The 18,718-nt window shown below is 53.1% G+C and overlaps 1 protein-coding gene across 1 annotated transcript in view; it reads right to left on the bottom strand.

The window, feature by feature from the left end:
- DPP3 (dipeptidyl peptidase 3) overlaps positions 1 to 18,590 on the bottom strand; it is a 27,655-nt gene extending 9,065 nt beyond the window's left edge. The window contains 15 exon segments of the mRNA XM_017857099.1: positions 3,635 to 3,897; positions 5,245 to 5,365; positions 5,506 to 5,630; positions 5,732 to 5,794; positions 7,272 to 7,364; positions 7,726 to 7,838; positions 8,000 to 8,194; positions 9,160 to 9,310; positions 9,312 to 9,419; positions 9,532 to 9,662; positions 12,837 to 12,930; positions 13,498 to 13,572; positions 14,162 to 14,299; positions 15,551 to 15,640; positions 18,313 to 18,590. Coding sequence (XP_017712588.1) covers positions 3,635 to 3,897; positions 5,245 to 5,365; positions 5,506 to 5,630; positions 5,732 to 5,794; positions 7,272 to 7,364; positions 7,726 to 7,838; positions 8,000 to 8,194; positions 9,160 to 9,310; positions 9,312 to 9,419; positions 9,532 to 9,662; positions 12,837 to 12,930; positions 13,498 to 13,572; positions 14,162 to 14,299; positions 15,551 to 15,640; positions 18,313 to 18,582 — 2,030 coding nt within the window. The 5' untranslated portion in view covers positions 18,583 to 18,590.
- Between the last annotated feature and the right edge of the window lie 128 nt (positions 18,591 to 18,718).

Here is an 18,718-nt window from a genome sequence, read left to right as displayed (position 1 = left end):
CAAGAACCGTATTTGTTCAACACCTTCACCTAAAAAGATGGGGCCAGTGAAGTTCAAGGTTGTGTCTGGAGCACATTCCAGTTTTTTCTAATTGACATTGTTCTTTTTTTTTTTTTTTTTTTTTTGGAGATGGAGTCTCGCTGTCACCAGGCTGGAGTGCAGTGGCACGATCTCGGCTCACTGCAACCTCCACCTCCCGGGTTCAAGTGATTCTCCTGCCTCAGCCTCCCGAGTTGCTGGGACTACAGGCACATGCCACCACACCCGGCTAATGTTTTATTTTTAGTAGAGAAGGGGTTTCATTATGTTGGCCTAGCTGGTCTTGAACTCCTAACCTCAGGTGATCTGCCCGCCTCGGCCTCCCAAAGTGCTGGTATTACAGGTGTGAGCCACCACACCCAGCCGGTGCTTTTTGCTAATAATGCAGATGTGAACATCCCTGTATGTCTCCTGATGAACAGATGCAAGTCTTTACAGAACTAATTCTGTGTAGGTGACAGGAATGCACAACTTTAAGAGATGATGCTGCTCTTTCTTGAAATTCGTATGTAATTCAGCCTTCCAAAAGCAGTGGGTGGCAGTCCTCATTGCTCAGTCTACTAAGTGGATGCTGGCAGTTATTAATTTCTGTCATGCTGGTGGGTATCAGTTGTAACTTATGCAGCTTAGATCGAGCTTGCCTAATTACTAACGAGGTTGAGCATCTTCCCTTAGTTGGTCAAGCGCGATTCATTTTCCTCTTCTGTTCATTTTTGCTTATTTTCTGTTGGGCTATCTTTTCTCCCTCACTTTTTTTTTTTAAAGTTTTTTCTTTCTTTATTTTTTGAAACAGAGTCTCGCTGTGTTGCCCAGGATGGAGTGCAGTGGCATGATCTCAGCTCACCGCAACCTCCACCTTCCAGGTTTGAGCGATTTTCCTGCCTTAGCCTCCTGAGTAGCTGGGATTACAAGCGCCTGCCAATACGCCCGGCTAAGTTTTTATATTTTTGGTAGAGACGGGTTTCACCATGTTGTCCAGGCTTGTCTCAAACTCTTGACCTCAAGTGATCCATCTGCCTCGGCCTCCCAAAGTGCTGGGATTACAGGCGTGAGCGACTGTGCTCGGCTGAAAAGTTCTTTATGTATTTTAGATATGAGCCCTTTGTTAGTACAGTAGCCCCCACAGATACATGGAGGATATGTTCCAAGACCATGTAGTACAGGGCCCTATATATACACTGTTTTTTCACCATACATACACACCTATGAGAAAGTTTAATTTATAAGTTAGACACAGGAAGAGATTAACAATAACTACTAATAAAATAGAACAAATGTAACAAAATAATGCAATAAAAGTTAGGTGAATACAGCCTGTCTCTCAAAATATCTTTTTTTTTCTTTTTGAGGCAGTGTGTCACTGTGTCACCCAAGCAGGAGGGCAGTGGCGCAATCTTGGCTCGCTGCAACCTCCAACTCCCAGATTCAAGTGATTCTCATACCTCAGCCTCCTGAGTGGCTGGGATTACAGGCGCCTGCCACCATGCCCAGCTAATTTTTCTATTTTTAGTAAAGACAAGGTTTCGCCATGTTGGCCAGGCTTGTCTTGAACTGCTGACCTCAGGTGATCAGCCTGTCTGGGCCTCCCAAAGTGCTGGGATTACAGGCGTGAACCACCATACCCAGCCTAAAAATATCTTGTTGTATTTTATTGCAGCTAATTGCAGCCGCAGAAAGCAAAACTGTGGATAAGCAGGGACTAACCATATGTGTTGTAAATATCCTATCCTAGTGTAACACTTGACACCTTCTTTATGGTAACTTTTGATCAATATGTTATCTTTTCTTTTTCTTTTAGAGACAGAATCTAGCTCTGTCGCCCAGGCTAGAGTGCAGTGGCAATCATGGCTCACTGCAGCCTCTACCTCCCGTGCTCAAGAAATCCTCCCATCTCAGCCTCCTGTGTGGCCACGACCACAGGCGTGCATCACCACACTTGGCTATTTTTATTTTATTTTATTTTTTGAGATGGAGTTTCGCTCTTGTTGCCCAGGCTAGAGTGCAGTGGCCCGATCTTGGCTCACCACAACCTCCACATCCTGGGTTCAAACAATTCTCCTGCCTCAGCCTCCTGAGTAGCTGGGATTACAGCTGTGCACCACCACACCCGACTAATTTTGTATTTTTAGTAGAGACGGGGTTTCTCCATGTTGGTCAGGCTGGTCGCGAACTCCCAACCTCAGTTGATCTGCCTGCCTCGGCCTCCCAAAGTGCCAGGATTACAGGCATGAGCCACCGCGCCCAGCCACACTTGGCTATTTTTTAAATTTTTTGTAGAGATGACGTCTCACTATGTTGCCTAGGCTGGTCTTGAACTCCTAGACTCAAGGAATCTAGCCTACCAAAGTGCTGGGATTACAGGCATAAGCCATCACACACAGCCAAATTGAGCATTTTTATTGGTATACAAAGTTCATATTGTATATTTACTTTCAGCATCACTCAGCCATATTTCTTACGGCTTATCCAACCTTCTCTCTGGGGCTGTTTCTTTTTCCTAAATTATATCCTGTAGAAGTGTTGTTACTGACGGTTTGTTAATGGTAAACTGTTTTTGTTTGTCTAAAATGTCCTTCATTCTTTTTTTTTTTTTGAGACGGAGTCTCGCTCTGTTGCCCAGGCTGGAGTGCAGTGGCCGGATCTCAGCTCACGGCAAGCTCCGCCTCCCGGGTATACGCCATTCTCCTGCCTCAGCCTCCCGAGTAGCTGGGACTACAGGCGCCAGCCACCTCGCCCGGCTAGCTTTTTTTTTTTTTGTATTTTTTAGTAGAGACGGGGTTTCACCGTGTTAGCCAGGATGGTCTCGAACTCCTGACCTCGTGATCCGCCTGTCTCGGCCTCCCAAAGTGCTGGGATTACAGGCTTGAGCCACCGCGCCTGGCCCCTTCATTCTTAAAGATGTCCTGGCTGGGCGTGTTGCCTCACACTTGTAATCCCAGCACTTTGGGAGTCAAGGTGGGTGGATCACCTGAGGTCAGGAGTTCAAGACCAGCGTGGCCAACATGGTGAAACCCCGTCTCTACTAAAACTACAAAAATTAGCCGGGCGTGGTGGCGGGAGCCTGCAATCCCAGCTACTTGGGAGGTTGAGGCAGGAGAACCACTTGAACCTGGGAGGAGGTTGCAGTGAGCCGAGATTGTGCATTGTACTCCAGCCTGGGCAACAAGAGCAAAACTGTCTCAAAAACAAACAAACAAACAAACAAACAAACAAATAAATAAATAAAAGATGTCCTTATTCCTTTTTTTTTTTTTTTTTTAGAGATAGGATCTCATTCTGTCACCCAGGCTGGAGTGTAGTGGTACAATCATGGCTCACTGCAGCCTCGACCTCTCAGGCTCAAGTGATCCTCCCATTTCAGCTTCTGGAGTAGCTGGAACTACGGGCGCGCACTACCATGCCTGGCTAATTTTTGTATTTTTTGTAGAGACGAGGTTTTGCCACGTTGCCCAGGCTAGTCTCGAACTCCTGAGCTCAAGTGATCCGCCCTCCTCGGCCTCCCACAGTGCTGGGATCACAGGCGTGAGGCACCCGGTGTGCTCACATGTTTACTGGCTACCTTTCCTTACTGCAGCATAAGAAACTGTTCACAGCTTATTCTCCATGCCTGGCACATGGTAACACTCTGCCCCTGGAGAGGTTGGCGGGGGCCCATCCAGGCGAGAGGCCTTTGCTTACCTGAAGTCTCCGCAGGAAGCGCTCTAGAGCAGGCTTGCCCACAGACCGGATCTTGCTGCGGTCGAGGCGGACCCGGGCATCTGGGCGCCCATCAGAGCCTGTGGTGGGAGTGATGGTAACGAGTCCCTCGCCAGCCTCCAGCAAGACTCTCAGGATCACAAACCGGGCCTGCATATGGGCCTGCCGGGGCGGGGAAAGACAGCATTTGTAGCCCGTATCAAGTGCATGGTCCTAGGCTTGGTCCTTGGTCCCAGTTGCTCATTTATTGGCAACTGTTATTGTCATTCTCCACCACCCTGTGGGTCCTTTTCTGCTTATTCCCCTCCCCTCAAATGCTTCCTCCTTCCTCTGCTAACAGAGAGAGCAGGCTGCCCTTGGAGACAGGGAGGCCATTTCCAGGTAGGACCTGGTGCCCATGCTCCTCATGTCACCCACCGTGATCCCTGCTGCTCCAGATCCCCCACTGAGGACAGCAGCTTCCCCCTCCAGGGTCCCCAAACACTTTCTCCTCCACAACCTTGTTTGTGCTCAAAAGGGGAACCAAGTAAGCGTCATTATCCCCAGTTTGCAGATGATAAAACAGAGGCCCAGAGAAGTGGATGGACTTCCTTAGGGGCACACAGCTAGTAAAGGAAGAGCCACAACTCAGACCCACATTTGTGTACCCTGAATGATGTCACATCACCTCCTCAAACCACACCCATTTGATTTTGTCAAAAAGTTTCTATTGCTTGCGGGGCGCGGTGGCTCACGCCTGTAATCCCAGCACTTTGGGAGGCTGAGGCGGGTGGATCACAAGGTCAAGAGATCGAGACCAATCTGGCTAACACGGTGAAACCCCGTCTCTACTAAAAAATACAAAAAAATTAGCCGGGCGTGGTGGTATGCGCCTGTAGTCCCAGCTACTCAGGAGGCTGAGGGAGGGGAATCGCTTGAACCCGGGACCAGAGGTTGCAGTGAGCCAAGATCACACCACTGCACTCCAGCCTGGTGACAGAGCGAGACTCTGTCTCAAAAAAAAAAAAAGAAAAAGAAAAAAAATTTATATCACTTACCCCATGTCCAAAGGACACAAAATGGAGCCGTGGCACCAAATGGCCCTGGAGGCACCGTATAGATGCGAATCCTGGCTCTGCCACCTAGTAGCAAGTTGCTTCATCTCCTTGTGCCTCAACTTCCTCTTCTCTAAAATGAGGATAACAACAGCATCTACCTCCTGGTGTAGTGAATTCATGGAGGGCGCTTAGAATTGTGTGTGGTACAGAGTGCGTCAACTGCGAGGAGTCCTAATAAAATCACCTCATCTGATTCACTGTGAAATGGTGGCCGGGGAGAGTCCTACTCCCACTTCACAGGGAGGAACTCTGGGGCTCATGAGAGTGATGTGACTTGCCCCCCAAACAGTGGAGTCTGGCATTAAACCCTGTCCGTCTGCCTTAAAGGTACAGCAGTCCCATCCTTGCACCCTGATCTTGGCGCCCACTGCAGGCTCCCTTCTGCCTCCTGGGGGCCCCACCCAGGCCCCACCTGTCGCCAGTTGGAGGCCTCAGGTGTGTAGAACTCCAGAGCGAGCAGCCCGGCCCGAACCATGTTGAGCCAGTTCACGTAGATCACGTCCTCTGCATCAGCCCCCTCAAAGCCAAAGATCCTGTGAGAGGGGCAGGCAGGTGGCAGGATGGTCAGAGGCTGCCCTGTCCCCATTCCACCGGCCGCCACCACCCACCCTCCATGCCCCCAGGGCTGGCCACTGCACCGGGACAGCCCACCCCTCGGCCTTGCTGCTCTTACTCCAGCACTTCCGGGTGGAGACAGAGGTAGAGGCCCACGCTCTCAGCCCGGCACTCTTCGTAGCTGGAGGCGATGGTGCTGAACTTGCTGTCCCAGGTCTCCCCGCTCCGATACCAGCTCTGAATCTGGAAAAAGAGCTCCACTGTCAGGCTTAGGGTGGCCACTGCCCCACCCCACCTGTGCCCACCCTCCCAGTACCCTGGGGCTCCACTGAGGCCTCCCTCACCTGCTCGCCCGTCTCTGGGTTGATCACTGTCTCCTGGTCAAAGTTGAATGCTCCTTTTTCATCCTGCAGAACACAGGGTGGGTGAGGGAAAGGCACCCCCAGCTGGATCCAGGCCTCCAGCACCAGAATCCACAGGCCCAGAGAGTGGCTCAGGAAGGCAAGCAGGAACGCAGGAGCAGCAGGTCCGTCCACACACTGATGCCTGCACAGCCTTGAGCCCTGTGATGCTGGCTGCCTCCTCAGAGCCATCAGGAACGTGAAAACCAGAGATGCCTACCCCACCGCACAGAGAGGAGAACCGAGGGCCAGACAGTCAAGGAACTTGCCCCAAGTCCTGTGAGGACCCAGATCTGGTGTCTCCAGACCCCAGTAGGAGATGCTGCAGTGGGTGGGCCAGAGAGCCCAGCTGTGCCCACCACAGGCTTCTGGCCCGGCTCCTGGCATTGCCACTCCCACTGCATGCCACGCGTCTTTCATGCAGCGTCCTTTTAACCCTCACAACCATCTTCCGAGGACAGTGCTACTATTATCCCACTTCACAGACGAGGAAACTGAGGCTTGGAGCCTAAGAGCCCCAAACTGGAGTCAGAGCACACAACCTCCGTGGACACTCTCTCTCAACACTAATACCTGTTTGCTGAGGACCTACTGTGTGTCAGGGCTTACTGTCTTCACCTTTACTCCTCACAACAGCCCACACAACAGGGGTCAGGAATCTCATTTTACAGATGGGCCAACTGAGGCTTGGTGAAGGAGCTGACTTATCCAAGGCCACACACAGCTTGGATAAAGTCTGGACAAGGCGTTTCGCCAGCCTGCTGCCTCAGCAGCTGTTCTGCGCATCCTCCTGGCCCCGAGGCCCAGTTCCAGCCCTTCCTCATCCAGGGAAGCAGCCCCACACCCCAAGAAGCAGGGCCCACCAAGAACCCCACCCTCGGAAGGGAGGGGCCACACCCCACCCCACTTCTGGTCATCTCCATGCTGGGGGTCTACATCAGCTTTTCAGCCCCCCATAAAACGTTGTCTGTGTTTCCATATTCCCTGGGTAGGTGTGGAGGGGACTCCAGTCACTCTGGCTGGCTGGCAAGAAGGGGCCGCTCTGGGGAGAAGTGGCTCCCTACGATCCCTGGAAAAGCCCAGGCTCCACGGAACAGCAGCACAAACAAAGATAGCACTGCTGCCTCAGATGGGAGCACCCAGAGACGCCCCCTATCCCCAGTGTCTGTCCTGGGGCTGCTGGAGCCACGCCCTTAGGGTGTGCTTCCTTAGCCTGAGCCAAGCAATTCCTCCTGATGTGAGGAACAGCAGCTGAACTGTCCTGGAGGGCCCTCTACACCCAGGCTCTACACCCGGGCATCTGAGCTCCTGGGACATCTTGAGGAAGGGCAAGACAGGGTCTTTTCTGCTTAAGGGGCCATTTTCCCCACCCAACCCACAGCCCCTGAGGGCAGAGGCTACAGCAGCTTCACCACTGGGTAGGGCAGGTTGTGGGGAGTGGAGCTGTGGGCTGGGGTGCCAGTGCTGGCCGCTGCCTTCTTACCTGTACGAAGAGCTTGCCGCTGCCATGGCCCAGCAGCTCATGCAGGCCCACCTGCACATCGAAGGAGGGCCCCTTCCAGAGGATGTACAGATCCTGCCAAGACAAGCAGAGACCTGCGTTGTCCACTGGCCAGCCCTGGCCACAGAGCCTGTCGGCCTCCCCTCCCCTGGGCCAAGGGCCTATCTCAATGCATGTACTTGGTAAAGGCCAACTGTGCTCCACCCCACAGCCCATCTCATCCCTGCAACAACCCAGAAGGAAGGGAGGGATGCCTCCCTAGTGTGACCCGAGAGGAAACCGAGGCTCCAAAGTCCGCACGGTCACGTGGCTGGGAAGTGGCCGAGCCAGGACGGAAGCTTTGTGCTTTCCTCTCTACTGCTCTGGGCTGTCTGCCTTCCCGAGTCCGCTGAGGAAGGTGAGGCCCAGCCCCGACCCTCCAACTGCTGGCACCCACCTTGTCATCCTCCTCCAGAAAGGTGAGCTTCTCCCGCTGCGTGGCGTAGGCCACAGCCAGCACATTCCCCAGCGACACATTCTTAAAGCCTTCCGTCTGCCTCAGGTCATCGTCTGGAGAAGGCGGAGAAGGACCAGGAAGAAGAGGCAAGGGTCAAAGGTCACAGACAAGAGGCACAGGACAGTTTGTGGAGAGTGTGTGTGTGTGTGGAGAGGGAGGGACGACTCTAAAAGGAGGCTTCTGGGGCTCGGGAGCTGGGCCTGCCGACACTTACAGTTGGGGATGTTGATGCCAGCAGGGATGCCAGAGCCAGCAAAGGTGAGAACATCCAGGGAGGTGAAGTCGGGGGTGAGGAACTTGTCCTTCTCAAAGGCTGGGGGCCAGGGCAGCTCCTTCAGCAGCTGCTCTGCGCTCGCCACTAGCCGCTCAAACTTGGCACTCATGGCCTTGTTCACCACAGCTACGAAACCTGCAGGGGAGGGAGGGAGCTGTGGCTTGGCAGGGTTCCAGGAGGGCTCTCACTTCACCCTACTCCAGCCATCACGCATGTACTGAATGCCTACTGTATGCAGTCACCCTGGGCTGGCAGCTGGGGACAGCAGTGACCCAGGTCTGGGCCCTACTAGGTCAGGACCTGGACAGGAAAGCTGCAACTGCACAAACCTGTCTCCCGCTCAGGCCCCTGGGCCGCCTGCCCCTTCTCCCTAGGCCTGGGTCTAGGGGCTCACCCGAGCCCCAGCAGGCTGTGTGCTCTCCTCCCAGACTAATCTCTCTGGCTTTAGCAGGCAGATGCTCAGACTCTTCTACATCCAGTGGCTGGGGAGGATCAGGGCAGTCAGCGAAGTGGCTGAATCCTCAGGCTGGATGCCCTGCCTTGCACAGGTGGGTCCCCTGGGGAAGGGGTTGGGGGCCGAGGCAGCCTGCTACCAGCCTGGGATGACAGCCCCGGGTCAGGTCCAGTCACAATGTTCATCCTGCTTCCAGCCACTGAGTGCAGCAGTCTGCATCCTAACCGCACTGGTGCTGAGGTCAGGCTATTTGGCCCAAGGTCACACAGCCTGGGAGTGGTGAAGCTGGGCTTAGGAGGCACATGTCTACCTGGAGCCTGTGCCCTGACCAGACACCAGAGGCAGCACAGCAAAGTAGTTCAGAGCCAGAGTTTCCAGGTCACCCCCCAACTGGCCTCAGTGCTCACACCTGTTAAGTGAGGATAACCATCCTCATGGGGTGATGAACTCTAAATTAGTTAATATAGCTAAGTTTCTTACAACAGTTCCCAATACACTGTAAATGGTGTTTATTTACCATGGCTGTTGTTATTGTTATGGTTATGGCTGAGTGGGGGTGGGGAGAACCATCAGGGGACACTGGAAACGTGGACTTGGATGTGGGGGAAAGAACTGTGACTGACCTCCTCCTCCCTGAGGGAGTTACCTTCAAATTCTCCTCGGGAACCAAAGGGGTCACGGTAGCTCTCGATGAACCCGATGTAACTGGGGGAGAGAAGGGCAGAGGTGGAGGAGGGGTGAGGGCGGTGGGTTGGAGCTGCGCCCTCAACCTCCCTCCCACGATGGGCTTTGTCTGGAATCCAGGAAGCGGGGAGCCCCTCTGTGAAGTCCCCGTGGGACCCTGGTGAAGCCCTCTTCTATATACGGCCAGCCCATCTGCCCCTGGTGGCTGTTGGCTGCATACACCTGAGGTGAGCAGGAGTCGGTCAGCCTTGTGTGAGGTCAACCCACCTCCACACCAGCTTTGCTGCCCGGAGGGGTCCTCAGCCTGCACCCCTCAGCCCCCAGCCAGTCCAACCTTGGCTTTCTCCAGCTGCTCCACCACCTTCTGGAGGATCGGCGCATAGTCCCCTCGGGTCACCTGGAAAGGGCTTCCCCGGAATTCGTAGCTCTTCAGCTTGGAAGTCATCTCAGGGTCCAGGGAAGGCTCTGGGGAAAGAAGGTGTCACTCAGAGAAAAGGCCGGAGTAAGCCACCTCAGCCAACTTTTCCCCATAGCACTCTTTCACTTTAAGATCTTCAACGGCTCCCTGTAGCCAACAGACATGAGTATAAACTCTCGTCTTCCAAAATATATATATCAGCCAGACACGGTGGCTCACACCTGTAATCCCAGCACTTTGGGAGGCCAAGGGGGCAGATCGCCTGAGGTCTGGAGTTCGTGACCGGCCTGGCCAACATGGTAAAATACCGTCTCTACTCAAAATACAAAATTAGCTGGGCGTGGTGGCGGGCACCTGTAATCCCAGCTACTCAGGAGGCTGAGGCAGGAAAATTGCTTGAACCCAGGAGACACAGGTTGCAGTGAGCTGAGATCACGCTGCTGCACTCCAGCCTGGGCAACAGAGACTCCAGCTCAAAAAAACAAAACAAAACAAAACAAAACACCCAAAACTAAAAAACAAAAATATATGTATCACATAACATGTGCTTTCCATGTGTTAACTCCTTTAAGCCTCACTCCAACTCTGGGGGGAGGCAGAAATTATCATCTCCATTTCACTGATGGGAAACTAAGGCACCGAGAGCTTACGTGGATAGCAAGTAGCAGATTGGATTTAAAAAGACAGCCACATCCCAAACGTAATCAACAGTCCCACGGGGAGACAAGAAGGTGACTGGGAAGAGGAGCTATGACGATAGCAGAAGGGAGGTGGAGTGAAGTTGGGGGGCTGGGCAGCCTTCCAGAAGCTGGAAAAGGCAAGCGGGGGCACGTTCCTCCTGAGACTCCAAAATGAATGCGGCCCAGCCTTGCTTTTAGACTCTGGACCCCTGCAACTGTAATAAGTTCATGTTGTTTTGTGCCACTAAATTTGTGGCAATTTGTTATAGAAGCAATGGGATGCTTACACACTATTGTATTTTCCTTGTTGTCCCTGATCAATAAAATATACTTCAAGGCTATGTAAAACAAACGAGCAAAACAGCCACAATATTTCCTGTCTTACGTCTTTTTTTTTTTTTTTTTTTTAATTTTGAGATAGGATCTTGCAAGGTTGCCGAGCTGATCTCAGACTCCTGGGCTCAAGCGATCCTCCTGGCTCAGCCTCCTGAGTAGCTGGGATTACAGGTATGAGCCATCATGTCCAGCTCAACTGTGACTTTGCCCATGGAGATGTGGGATGTGTTCCCTCCTCCTGAAGCCAGGAAGGCTGTGACTTCAGCAGCAGGAACACCATGTGCTGAGGCCAGGTCACACAAGGTGAGCAGGCTTCCGCCTGGCTCTCCTGGGAGGCTCACTCTGGGAGCCCAGCTACCACAAACAATAGGAGGGTGCCATGTGAGGTATTTTAGTCAACAGCGCAGCTGGGTTCCAGCCGGCAGCCAGCACCTGCGTGTGAGCCAACAAGCCTGGGGATGCTTGCGGCCCTAAGCTGTCGAGTCTTCCCAGCTGAGGCCTCAGACACGGTCACCCAGCAACCGGCTGTTCCTACTGTGCTCTACCTGCATTCCTGATCCAGTGTCCATGAGCATGAAAAGGCAGTTTTGTATCACTACATTTGGGGAGGATTTGTTCCACAGCAATAGATAATGACCCACTCAGGCAGCCCGGCTCCAGGGCCACATTCAACCACTGCCTGACACTGCATCCTGCAGTGTAAGTATAAGCCCAGCTTATATTCCACTGAGATCAACTCCTGTTCCTCTGAACGCACATCTGCCATCATCTCCCCGGTGGAAGCTCAGATCCACCAAGCGCTGGGCACCGGAGAGACAACAGTAGATGAAACACACAGGCCCTTCTCTCGCGGAGCTTGTAGTCAGGGAAGCTACTGAGTGTGCCGATGGGAAGAGAGAAGGGCATGGACTCAGTTATGGGAAGACGGGGAAAGGTCTTGGGGAAGGCAATGTCCATGCACGGCCTAGAGGATGGGGAGGAGGTGGCCAGGGGACAAGGAGAGGCTGGAGGGGGTTCCGCATGGGAAGTGGGGAATGGATTGTGCAAAGACCTGGACAGGGGCCAGGCGCGGTGGCTCACGCCTATAATCCAGCACACTGGGAGGCCGAGAGGCAGGCGGATCACCTGAGGTCAGGAGTTTAGGACCAGCATGGCCAAACGGCAAAACCTCGTCTCTACTAAAAATACAAAAATTAGCCAGGTGTGGTGATGGGTGCCTGCAATCCCAGCTACTCTGGAGGCTGAGGCAGGAGAATCGCTTGAACCCGGGAGGCAGAGGTTGCAGTGAACCAAGGTCGCACCACTGCACTCTAGCCTGGGCACTCCAGCCTGGGTGATACAGCGAGACTCTGTCTCAAAAAACAAAACAAAACAAAAGACCTAGAGAGGGTCCGTGAGAACTGGATGCTGTTGAGCATGGCCAGAGCACAGAGTCTGAGTGGGAGGATGTGGAGATGAAGCAGGGGCTGGGGTGCAGGTGGGGAACAAAGAGCCAGGTGGCAAAGGTCTTCATAAAGGCCTGGACACTTCTGTCCACACTATTTCTTCTCTCCTGGGAATGGACCCCAATTTCCCCTTCAGAATATCACCCCAGGTCCCACTACTACTACCCCAAGTGCAGTTGGTTTGGAAAGGGCCAGCCTCTTTTTTTGACCTGGGGCTTTGCTCTGTCACCCAGGCTGGAGTGCAGTGGTGAGATCTTGGTTCACTGCAACCTCTGCCTCCTGGGTTCAAGCGATTCCCCTGCCTCAGCCTCCCAAGTAGTTGGAATTACAGGCACATGCCACCATGCCTGGCTAATTTCTATATTTTTAGTAGAGACGGGGTTTCACCATGTTGGCCAGGCTGGTCTCAAACTCCCGACCTTAGGTAATTCACCTGCCTCAGCCTCCCAAAGTGCTGGGATTACAGGTGTGAGCCGCCACGCCTGGCCTGAAGGGCCAACCTCATCACCTGACTCCAGGGTAGGCTTGAGACCAGGTTGAGCCAATCAGAGACCTGTCCCTTGCCAGCCCTCAGGGATTGGTTCACAGACAAATAGGGGACTGATATAGAGAAACTAGAGCCATTCCCAGGCCTTATGTAGAAACTCCTAGGAGAGAAGGATTCTCTTTGTGCGGCAGTGGCAGGGCTGGCAGGACCCGAGCCACCCAGGTCCGGAAATGCCTGGGAGGGAGCAGAAGGGAAGCCTGGGGCTAAGCTCACCTGAGCCAAGCACAGAAGCCAGCCGCACCTCGTAGTGGGGCTTCCCTTCTCCATCGACCTCTTTGAAGAGCCGGGTGTTGTAGGCACTGAGGTTCTAGAAGAGACCAGGGCAGGGGTTGAGAGTGAGGTCTGGAGAGGGCAGTGGGGTGGGAGGAAGGAAAATGGGTCACCCCCCGGGGAGAAGGCATGGAGGCAAAGCAGGCTGGGCCTTCCAGGTTGGCTGGGAGGAGCGGGAGAGAGTGGGAGTGGGCAGCCCAGGGCCAACTCTCCTGCTCTGCTCGGGACACTGTGCACTTCTACTAAGCACTGACTCCAACCACTATGCCAGGCACTGCATGGCCTCTGCGAACCCAGGGCTACCGGAGGTGGGTACCACTTCACAGACACGGAAACTGATCACATGGCTGGTGAGTGGCTAAGCTGGGAGCGCCACTGACACGTGGACCTCAGAGCCTCACACCCCTGTGGCCTGAGGTCCTGGTTCCTCGCCCAGCCCTGAGGCTGTCATTAGGCTCTACAGCCTGGGGTGGGCAGGGGTGGTGCCTTCCCTAGTTAGCAGGGAGTAGTCAAGCAGAGACCCAGGAGTGGGCACCAGTTGTGAGGGGGCTGGGACTAGGAACTCCACCAAACCTCTGCTACCTTGAGCTCCCCAACCCCAAACCTGTGAGTCCAGAAAGTCCTGGGCCAATTTGGCATCTTCCATGGTACAATTCCCAGAGAAATAGGTGGTGATTCCCTGTTGGGGAAGAGAGGGGACATGAGAAAGAGGAGTTGCCAAGGTCAGGGCTGCAGGGACTCATCTTCCCAGGCTTCCTGCCCCTCCCTCCTTCCAGCAGCCTCTACCGCTTACCCCTCCATCTACTTCCGGGGAAAAAGTTATAAAACAAACAAACAGATGCTAACTTCCAGCATTCCTGCAGCCCTGCCTGTGCCTCTCTCAGGCTGGCCCACCCCTAAGGCTTCCCAAGGTCCTCTTCCCATGCAACAGATGCGGCCTCCAGAGGTGGGAAACCTGGGACCCCCTCCTTCCCTGCCGTCCCCTCCTCAGCTCCCTCCACCTCCAGCCTTCCTCTCCTTCCCTCCATCAGCACATGGCATCCTGTGTGCAGAATGTCAGATCTGGGAGGGCATTCAGAAAGCATTTGACCCAACCTGCTTACCATTCTACAGATGACAAAACTGAGGCCTGCAGTGGGGAGCAGCATTGCCTCAGGAGTGTGAGGCAGAGCCCACTGCCTCCCCATCCCCTGTCCTTCCCTCCTTACCAGGTGGCCTCGAAGAATTCCCTCCACTCCCTGTCCCCTTGGGGGAGTCAGGGGCCTCACCTCCTTCCCCAGTCCAAGGTGTCGAAGCCTTGGCTCCAGAGAGAACATAAGCTCCCCACAGGTCTGCCAGAGGCCCCTGACTTCTTCGGGGTGCTGCTGAGCGGCCTCACTCCCTAGGATCACCTGTTCCAGCTTTTCCTACGGGAAGGGGAAGCCAATGGCCCAGTCACACCACCCAAACCTGCCTTCCAGAGCCTCCCTATCCACTCCCAATCTCTTCTCCCATGGTCTAAGAGCTTTGGCTCGTTGTGTGGTCCGTGGACCAGCAGCACTGGCAGGGCCTGAGAAATGTCAAGCCTCCAAGTGTGGTGGCTCATGCCTATAATCCCAGCACTTTGGGAGGCAGAGGAGGGAGAGATACTTGAGGCCAGGAGTTCAAGACAAGCCTAGGCAACATAGAGAGACCCCCTTCTCTAAAAAGAATAAAAAAAATTAGGCCAGACGCTGCGGCTCATGCCTGTAATCCTAGTATTTTGGGAGGCCAAGGTGTGAGAATTGCTTGAGCCCAGGAGTTCAAGACCAGCTTGGGTAACACAGTGGGATTCTGTCACTACAAAAAATTTTAAAAAATTAGCCAGGCGTCACAGTGGCAGGCATCTGTGGTACCAGTTACTCTGGAAGCTGAGGAGGATCACTTGAGCCTAGGAAGTTGAGGTTGCAGTGAGCTGTATCCGTGCCACTGCCCTTCAGCCTGAGTGACAGAGTGAGACCCTATCTCAAAAAAAGAAAAGAAAAGAAAATTTAGCTGGTATGGTGCTGCACACCCATATTCCCAACTACTTGGGAGGCTAAGCCAGGAGGACCACTTGAGTCCAGGAGGTTGATGCTGAAGTGAGTCATGATCACACCACTGCACTTCAGCTTGGGTGACAGAGCAAGACCCTGTCTCAAAGAAAAAATGTCAAATCTTGGGTCCACCACAGACCTGCTGAATCAGATGCTGCATGTCAGCATGACCGCCAAGTGACTTGTGTGCATGTTAAAGTCCCAGCTCTTATACCTGCTGTAAGAACCACCTCTGCCCTAGATAGGCTCAAGCCTCATAATCCTGGGAGGGATGCCCCCAGCCCAGTATTTCCCACTGTTCCTGGTGATGACCAACAAGCTCCATTTTTGAGAGCACCTGAAAGTTCACAGAACACTTCCACATCTCGCCCTTGTTTGGCCTGCAGATCAGCGGCCAGGGAGAGCTGTGCTTTTCCTTTATACATAAAGAGGCCACAGCACCCAGTGAGGTTGGTGACACTCACAGTCATGCAGGGTGGCAGCGACAGGGTCCATGTTCTGCTCAGGGCTTCTGACACTCCAGTTGGGGCTCCTTCTACTGCATTCTCCACCCCTACCCCACCAGCCCCCATCCCCACCTTCCCCAACCCTCCCTTGGCTCACCTTGGGCAAGTTGGGAACAAACTTGGTGTCACCAAAGGACTTGTAGTTGCCCATGTTGGAGTAAACACCCGCGGCATAGACCAGGAAAGCCTGAGGGGGTAGACAGGCATCAGAGACCCAGGAAGCACAGCCTCCCTGACCCCAGCAACACCCCCTCCTGAGATGCGAATGCCCCAGCAGAGCCAGTGTGGGTGAGGCTGGGAAATGTGCAGGCAGGACCCAGGTCCTGGGAAGCCCCAGTCTGGCCCACACTCACTTTCACAGACCCATTTTCACATCCCTGCTGTCTGGACTAACTGATCTTCTGGGCAGTTCCCAAACACACCCAGGTGTTCGTCTGCCTTTGCCCTCTCCATCCCCGCACCCTCTCAGCCACCTGAGACTACTGTGTCCTTTAAGGCCCAGTTCCAGCACCACCTCCCTCTTTCTCCCCGGAGCCTGTCCTCAGCCTCTGACCTGTCAGGCTGCTGGCCTCGGAAGCATCACATGTTAGAGCCAGAGGGGCCTTAATCATCTATCTATTCTATGGCTTCTGCTGGCCCCAGATCTTCCTCTGGTAACAAGACCTCAATCCTCCTTTTGTGGGTGGGAGGGTGGGGATCTTCCTTCCCCCAGCCCCAGCGTTGGGCATGTAAGCTGGCTTGGCCAGTCTGAGAAACCACCATCCTTGGCTACAGGATGGGCACAAGGCTCAAGCTGGCTTAAGAGCGCTACCCAGGACATTTCCTATTGGCAAAGAGCCTGTGTACACCAGGGATCATCAGGCCTGGAACCCCTGGAGCTCCCCTCTAGGAGCAAGAAAAGCAAGCAAGCTGAGAGATGAAGACTGCATCCCAGTGGTAGCACTGAGTCCCTGAGTCCAGCCATGCCTGAAACTTCCTCTAGACCTGGACTTTTCAATCATGTAACCCAACAATTCTCCTTTTCACGTAAGCCAATTTGAGCTGGGTTTCTGCCACTTGCAAACATGAATTTCCCTGAATGGCTGGCACCCACACCTGTAATCCCAAGCACTCTGGGAGGCCGAGGCGGGCAGATCACGAGGTCAGGAGATTGAGACCATCCTGGCCAACATGGTGAAACCCTGTCTCTACTAAAAATACAAAAATTAGCTGGCTGTGGTGGTGCGCGCCTGTAATACCAGTTATTCTGGAGGCTGAGGCAGGAGAATTGCTTGAACCAGGGAGTTGGAGGTTGCAGTGAGCCAAGATTGTGCCACTGCACTCCAGCCTAGTGACAGAGCGAGACTCTGTCTCAAAAAAAAAAAAAGAATTTCCCTGAAAATACTAATGCTTCGGTTGCACCTTTCCGTTTATAAATATTTCCACAGATATTAGCTCTTTTAATGAGTAAGCCAAGGCCCAAGATGGGAAGTACATGCCCAGACTTCAAAAGAGGTAGAATAAACAGCATGTCAGCTCAGAGAGAAACAATCCAATCCCTTCATTTCCCATATAGAAAAACAAGCCATATTCTTGTACACTCTTGGTGGGAATATAATGCAGTGAAAGTTTTTTAGAAGATGATTTAACAGAATCAGTCAATTGTAAATGTACAGAGCCCTTGACCCAGTAGTTCTCCTTCTAGAAACAGATCTCCCTCACATGTATGCGCAAGTATGCTCACCATGGCACTGTTTGTAAGAAAAATAGGACAAGCTAAATGTCCAGAAATAAAGATTAAATTGATTATAGTGTACCCTGCTGTGGAATACTTCACAGTCAATAAAAAAGAATGAGGTACATTTAAATGTACCCCATTCTCCAAGTTCTCCAAGACATGGCATTCAATGGAAAAAGCAGGACACAAAGCAGGAAAAGAACATCATCTCATTTCTATAAAAGAGAAAATAAGGAACTGATTCACCATGCATATACACATATAGGTATGTAATACACAGACGGGATTGAAAAGGCTGTAACCAAGACCAGGCACGGTGGTTCACGCCTGTAATCCCAGCACTTTGGGAGGTTAAGGCAAGTGGATCACTTGAGGCCAGGAGTTCAAGACCAGCCTGGGCAACATGGTGAAAACCCATCTCTACTAAAAATACAAAAATCAGCCCAACGTGGTGGCACATACCTGTAGTTCTAGCTACTTGGGAGGCTGAGGCATAAGAAATGCTTGAACCTGGGAGGTGGAGGTTTGCAGTGAGCCAAGATTGCGCCACTGCACTCCAGGCTGGGTGACAGAATAAGACTCTGTGACAAAAAAAAAAAGAGAGAGAAAGAAAAGGCTGTACCAGTCTCAGTGGGCTACCTCTGAGGAGGGCACAGAATGAGTGATCTTTGTGTTTTTTGCGTCTTTCTGCATTGCTGCAATGCACTAAGAATTCGTGTATTACCTGGCCAATACGTCCAAAAACAAAAACCAAGGGACAGGCAGAACATTCTGCCCAGGGCCACATAGTGTGGTAGAGAAGAACTGGTCCTGAATTCAGACCTCCTGATACCTACTCTGGACTCTTTCCTCTCCTTCCCTGAATCTCCACCACAGTTTCTTTTGTTATGATCACAGCAGCCATCATTTATCTTGAAGTCAGGCACTGTTCTAAGTGGATCATCACAACACTAAGAGGTACAGACACCCCATATGCATATTTTACAGATGACAAGACTGAGGCTCCAGAGAGGGGAAGTGCCTGAATTTGTAACCTTTGGTCTAATCCTCCACCTACCCCTTGAAAGAGACAGACATTTGTATCCTGGTCTTTCACACCCAGAAGCCACTCAGGAAATGCAGGTTGGCCCAAGGGAACTAACCTGATACTCCTCCTCGGTAAGGCCCTCAGCCAGGGCATGTTGGCGCAGCTGGTCGGGGTCTTGCGCGCGGAAGAGGCGGCTGAGCAGAGCATAGATGTAGGGGGCCTCGGGGGAGGTCTGAAGCAGCACAGCCAGGCCTCCGTACCAGGCAGCACGGGACAGGTGGTGGGCATAGAGGCGCTCTGTGGGTGACAGCAGGCGGAAGGCCTCACGGCAGTCCAGGCTAGACACGCCGATGTCATTAGGCAGGATGTACTGGGTGTCCGCCATGGGCCCTGCTGAGAACCATCACTGTCATCACAGCTGTTGTTTACCCCATACCAATTGCATACCTGGCTCTGAACTCTTATAATCTCATTTAATACTCCCAAAAGCCCACATGGAAGGGAATACTATTGTACCCATT

This window comes from Rhinopithecus bieti, unplaced genomic scaffold (genome assembly GCF_001698545.2).
Source record: "Rhinopithecus bieti isolate Rb0 unplaced genomic scaffold, ASM169854v2 scaffold_44159, whole genome shotgun sequence".
Lineage (NCBI taxonomy): Eukaryota > Metazoa > Chordata > Mammalia > Primates > Cercopithecidae > Rhinopithecus > Rhinopithecus bieti.
Note: the sequence above shows the minus strand (reverse complement) of the source record. Positions and strands in the feature narration are given on the sequence as shown.